The sequence below is a fragment of the Neophocaena asiaeorientalis genome, unplaced genomic scaffold, assembly GCF_003031525.2.
Source record: "Neophocaena asiaeorientalis asiaeorientalis breed wild unplaced genomic scaffold, Neophocaena_asiaeorientalis_V1.1 scaffold571, whole genome shotgun sequence".
In the NCBI taxonomy this organism is placed as follows: Eukaryota; Metazoa; Chordata; class Mammalia; order Artiodactyla; family Phocoenidae; genus Neophocaena; species Neophocaena asiaeorientalis.
In genome coordinates this window covers 1,850,361-1,855,934 of record NW_020175669.1, presented here as the reverse complement: position 1 = coordinate 1,855,934, position 5,574 = coordinate 1,850,361, and the positions used below count along the sequence as shown (strand labels likewise).

At 43.9% G+C, this 5,574-nt stretch overlaps 1 protein-coding gene across 1 annotated transcript; it reads left to right on the top strand.

The window, feature by feature from the left end:
* The first annotated feature begins 345 nt into the window (after positions 1–345).
* Positions 346–3,362, top strand: RPS13 (ribosomal protein S13). Its single transcript, XM_024731603.1, has 6 exons — positions 346–440; positions 585–633; positions 1,049–1,127; positions 2,071–2,240; positions 2,559–2,659; positions 3,283–3,362. The coding sequence occupies exons 1-6, from the start codon at positions 418–420 to the stop codon at positions 3,314–3,316; spliced, it is 456 nt and encodes a 151-aa protein (XP_024587371.1). The 5' UTR covers positions 346–417; the 3' UTR covers positions 3,317–3,362.
* The last annotated feature ends 2,212 nt before the right edge of the window (positions 3,363–5,574 follow it).

Genomic DNA, 5,574 nt, shown 5'->3' with positions numbered 1-5,574 from the left:
CCAAATTCGCTGGGCGGCGGGGGCGCAGATAACGGCCTTCTTTAAGGGCGGGGACCAAGTCTACTAATCTCTGCAGCCATATCTGTTCCATTCGCACTCCCAGTCCGGCATCCGAACCTGAACAACCTCGGCGCAAGCAGCACTTCTAACGAGCCCACAGCCCAGGCTGGAGGCGGACTCTTTTTCCCCTTCTCTAGTCTAGCACCGCCTCAAACACCGATGCATGCCGGGATGTGTAGTCCACGTTGAAGTGCTTTTCGGGATATGTAGTCACGCGGTCGCCGGGAAACACGCAGCGCAGCTCCGCCTCCTGCCGGCGAGGAAGCGAAGACGTGTGAGGTCACTTCCGGCGTGCAGGGTAGCTTCCTACGGCGCTCCCACCCTCTCCCTCTTTTTTGCTACCGCACCGCCGCCATCATGGGCCGTATGCATGCTCCCGGGTAAGCTCGGGTTTGTGAACGGGTTGCTAGGGCTGGGCCCGGGAATGGGGGGGAAAGAGGGACTGTGGGCAGCGGGTCGAGGGGGTTAGGTTCTGGGCTGCTGTGGCAGGGATTTTCTCACCCCGAAAGTGCTTCTCTTCCCAGGAAGGGCCTGTCCCAGTCGGCTCTACCCTACCGCCGCAGCGTCCCCACTGTAAGTAGCGCGCGGGGACCGGGGAGAGGCCGGGAGGGGGTGCCATTCGTTGCTTGGGGGAAGCGGCGCGGGGATGGGAACCACGTGTGCATAAGGAGCGCGATTTTTTTGTTTTTGTTTTTTTTTTTTTTGCGGTACGCGGGCCTCTCACTGCTGCGGCCTCTCCCGTTGCGGAGCACAGGCTCCGGAACTGCAGGTTCAGCGGCCATGGCTTACGGGCCCAGCCGCTCCGCGGTATGTGGAATCCTCCCGGACCGGGGCACGAACCCGTGTCCCCTGCACCGGCAGGCGGACTCCCAACCACTGCGCCACCAGGGAAGCCCAGGAGCGCGGTTTTGAAGGTGGAGGGGACCGCTGTGTTTTCGGTTCCATCTCTGGTTTCTCGTCTTAAAGCCGCTTTCTTTACCATAAACAGTGGCTGAAGCTGACGTCTGACGACGTGAAGGAGCAGATCTACAAATTGGCCAAGAAGGGCCTGACTCCCTCGCAAATAGGTGAGTGTTTTTGTTTAATGCAGCCCCTTCCGCTTGCCCTCGTGTAACCTGCTGAAGAAGACTCGGGGCAAATGTCTCACACGTGGCTTGAAAATCTTTTGCTCGTTTTTCTTGCTTTACTGTTGATGATGACCGAGGCCTAGTCTTCATTTGCTGAACTCTCAGGTTCTTACTTGGAAGGCGGTAAAGTGAGTAAAATGTGTTCCAAAATTTAATGAGTATTTTCTTTGGCCTAGGCACTCTCCTAGGTGCATGGTTCTAAGCACTTTACATATGCTGACGTTGTTTAATTCTGACAGCCGTACTTTCAAATAAATACTAGTTTTCTTTATCTTAAGTTGAGGCACTGAGGCACATTGCAGCTGTGTAACACGTACCAAATCACACAGGTGTTAATGGAGGAATTGGGATTGGCTACTCAGAGTGCTCTTCACTTTCTCACAGTTAGATGTGGTTTGAACCTCAGCTGTGTGTGACTTTGTGCAAATGGCTTCATTCAGTGAATGTTTGCCTGCTATGTGATTCTGGATCCTGAGAATAAAGTAATCAAAAAAAGGGCAACTTGGTCTTCTGGAGTTTACAGACTAGTGGAGGTATTGCACACAATAGGAGATACATAATAAATAGACTGTCAAGTAGTCAGATGGTGCTGTTTTGAAGAATCTCCTTGATTCTTTTGGTGGCCTGTAATGCAACAGCTGACTATGATGATGGTCTTACAACATTCGCAGTTTCCACCACAAGGGTTTTCCTTAGTGTTGGGTAAACCTTCCTTGGCTGTCTGAGTGAGCTTTGCATGCAGTCTAATGTCGGTGTCTGATGTATAAAAGTAAGCCTTGTTTTACAGATGGGAAGCTTGGAAAGTGACTTGGTCTCAGAGCCTTGACGTCACATGCTTCAATTTGTATGTTTGGTGTGGGAATTTATATTATTCCCTTTTCAGGTGTAATCCTGAGAGACTCACATGGTGTTGCACAAGTACGTTTTGTGACAGGCAATAAAATCTTGAGAATTCTTAAGTCCCAAGGACTTGCTCCTGATCTTCCTGAGGATCTCTATCATTTAATTAAGAAAGCTGTTGCTGTTCGAAAGCATCTCGAGAGAAACAGAAAGGTAAGAGAAGAGGACTACTTGTTCTAATTCATTTCAGTAAAATATAATGCATGTGATTTGAATTATCCAGGGTGGGTTAGGGCACAAACAAATCACACTGTTTGCTTTGAAATAAAAGTTCCACCGGGAGAGATTTGCAGGGGGAGCTTTGGCTCCCTAAATTCCCTTAAGGACTTAATCTAGCCACATGAACCCTAGCCTGTGGTTCTGTTAAGGGACACTGGGTAACTTCTCATTAAAGTACGTGGTGTCTATATATTCTACTGTTAAAATAATGTTTAGTTTTGAGTGGTTTTCCTGAATTCTGTCTAATTTTAGGATAAAGATGCCAAATTCCGTCTGATTCTGATTGAGAGCCGTATTCACCGATTGGCTCGATATTACAAGACCAAACGAGTCCTCCCCCCCAATTGGAAATAGTAAGTATTGACCCCTTTTGTTAACAAGAACAGGAGTTGGTCAGATATTAAATAGTAATAATTATAGTAAAAGGCCTGACAGTAAATGTTTTAGACTGTGGCTCTATGGTCAACTACTCTTTCAACTCTGGTTATAGCAAGAAACCAGCCATAGACAATAAACAGGTGGACATGGCTGTGTTCCATTGAAACTTTTTACAAAGACAAAGGGCCATAATTCTGTAGACCACTGATTTAGAACACAAGCAAGCCCTTTGAATCGCTTCTAGATTGTGGGTAAAGTTTCAGTTCTTACCTCTGCTCCCAGGTGCTTATGTTGTCTTAATTTTTGCATAGATAGCTCACTATAATGACTAATTTCCAGACATTTGGAGTTTCCACCAGAAAGGTTTTTCCTTATGTTGGCCAGTTCTTCTTCGGATGTCTGAGTGATCATCTTCATATTATGCTTGATCATAATGAACTGATTCAGGAACTGAGCTGTTGGTGCATTTATATATTTGGGGTTTATTTTAGCTGTTAGGAAATAGCTCTCGTAGTTTTTGGAGATTCTTGGAATGAATATGGAGGACTTTTATTAATCTAGCTCTTCTCATTCCCCCCCCCCTTTTATTCCTTTTCAGCGAGTCATCCACAGCCTCTGCCCTGGTTGCATAAAATTGTATGTTGTACTCAAGCAATAAAATCATTGTTTAACTAGAAACATGTTTTGTATTTCTTTCCCTAAAAAAATTCAGTGGTTTGTGTGTTTATCTTTTTTGACGTGGACGTGTGTTAGCAGAATTAGAACTGGGTGATTCCACAGGGAGCAATGAGATAGCATCTATCCGTTACATCCCTTCACTGCTCAAACTAGTTGAGCAGTTTATAACTTCATGGTGATTTCTGTGTACAAAGTGGGTAGGTATTGGAAGAGACTAGGAGGTGGTGACTTGCTGTTTTGATGTCATGGCAAAAATGTTTCTAAGTAATTTTGATACATTTGATGTATTTGAGGTAGATCTGTGATGTTATCTACATTGAAATACCAGAAATACACTTGAAAGCATCTGGAGGGGAGGGCATTTTTAGTATGGAGGGACTTAGGAAGCAATTATTTGGTCCTAGTCCTGTGGGTGAGGCTTAAAGATGAGGAAGAAGGGCTTCAGGGAACAGGAAGAACTATGAGATGAGCTTAGCTCCCTGAGCCTTGCAACTTTTGGATGGGTTAGGACAAAATTTACTTAGCTGGGTGTTGTCAGAATATTCATTTAATTAATTCTTAAAACCTAATGAGGTACATGGGTAATCCTGTTTGAAAGAGGCAAGTCTTGAACAGCTGGAGTGAGGTGTTCAAGGCTGTAAAACCAGTAAATGAGAAGCTGCATGTCTGGCTGGTTTACTCCTTCAGAATTCAGAAAATTCAAGCAAGCCATGTGTATGTACCACCTTTTTTCTAAGTGTTTATCACTTGAGTAAATGTTTATTCTTTTTACTTAAGCTTTTCCCAAGCAGTAATCAAAGTTGTGGTCGAAATCACACTCTCAGGCAAAGTCCCTTGTTTTCAAGAGACCAGTATCGTAAGTAGCATTGATGTCCCTGTGGGATGATGGGCTCTGGGGGCACGGACACCTCCTTCACTTCCCTTGTTCTTCAGGACACTGTGTATATTTGCCTCCCCAGCTCTGCTGGGTATGCAGCTCTCTGTGCTCTGCTGGGTGTACAAACTGGCTCAGCCCCACATCCTAATGGGCTCACAAATATGGGAAACAGGTGTGGAAATTTTACCCAATTCTTACATAGTGTTAGATGTAAGTTTCTAATCCCTGTGCTTTTGTGTTCAGATCTTAAAAGTGGGTAACTGTCATAAACCAAGAAATAAATTTACTGTAATAAGGCAAACATCTCCAAGAATGATGAACAAGTAAAACAAGGTAACAGCAAGATCTTTGCAAACCCCAGGTAAGCTAGGCAAATGTTGGGTATTGATGATTCTGGACCAAAAGCTAGTCAATAGTACATGGAACATTTGATGTTTCCAAACATCTCTAGGTTTCTTTTAATTAGAAGTATTTACCTATTTATAATTTTGCCATCAAGCCAACAGAATTACTGCAAATACTAAATCGGACTACATATTGGGAGGGTTTTTAATACCTTAAAAATAATATATTAATGTAAAAACCATCTGTAGTCCTTTAGGCGGAGGGTTCAAACTTGGCTTTCAGAAACAGCCCTGCTACTTAAAGGCCGTGTGGTTTGGGGGTCAAATCTCAAGAATCTCTAAATTACTGTGAGGATCACATGATGTTCTTAATACGTGGCAGTAGTTAAACATTTCAGAGAAAACCTTAAGTCTCTCCAGATCACTGTTGATATAATTGCCGACACTTTTTGCACATGGGCATCATATGCTGCCTATATGATGATGATATACTGCATGTATCATCCCATAATCTTTACTTGTTACAGGTTGTGGGAACTTAGTATTCCATGGACTGTACTCTAATTTGCCTTGTAGTTATCTTGAGATAAATTCCCAGAAATGGGATCTCTCGGTGTGTATATTTTATATTTTGTAAAATTGCCTTTTTTAAAAATAACATTTTATTTTGGATTACACACGGGCAAGGGGTGTGGGGTGTGAGTGTGTTTTCCACTCATTTTTTTCAGGGCTTGGGACTGCTAAAGTCTTATGCAGGATCTTAGTTCCCCAACCGAGGATTGAACCCGTGCCCCCTGCATTGGGAGCACGGAGTCGTAACCACTGGACTGCCAGGGAAGTCCCCAAACTGCCTTTCAAATATGTACTGATAAGTACCCAAAAGGTGTATGAGAATGTCATTTCCTTACATCCTTTGAAAATTGTTTATAAATCTTTGTTAAAAGAGACTGATATTCTGCTTTACCTCTTTGATTACTAATGAGTATCTTAT

Coding starts and splice junctions, on each gene's coding strand:
- RPS13 (XM_024731603.1), top strand. CDS start 418: ATGGGCCGTATGCATGCTCCCGG. Junction 2,241..2,558: donor ATCTCGAGAGAAACAGAAAG/GTAAGAGAAGAG, acceptor GTCTAATTTTAG/GATAAAGATGCCAAATTCCG. Junction 2,660..3,282: donor CTCCCCCCCAATTGGAAATA/GTAAGTATTGAC, acceptor ATTCCTTTTCAG/CGAGTCATCCACAGCCTCTG.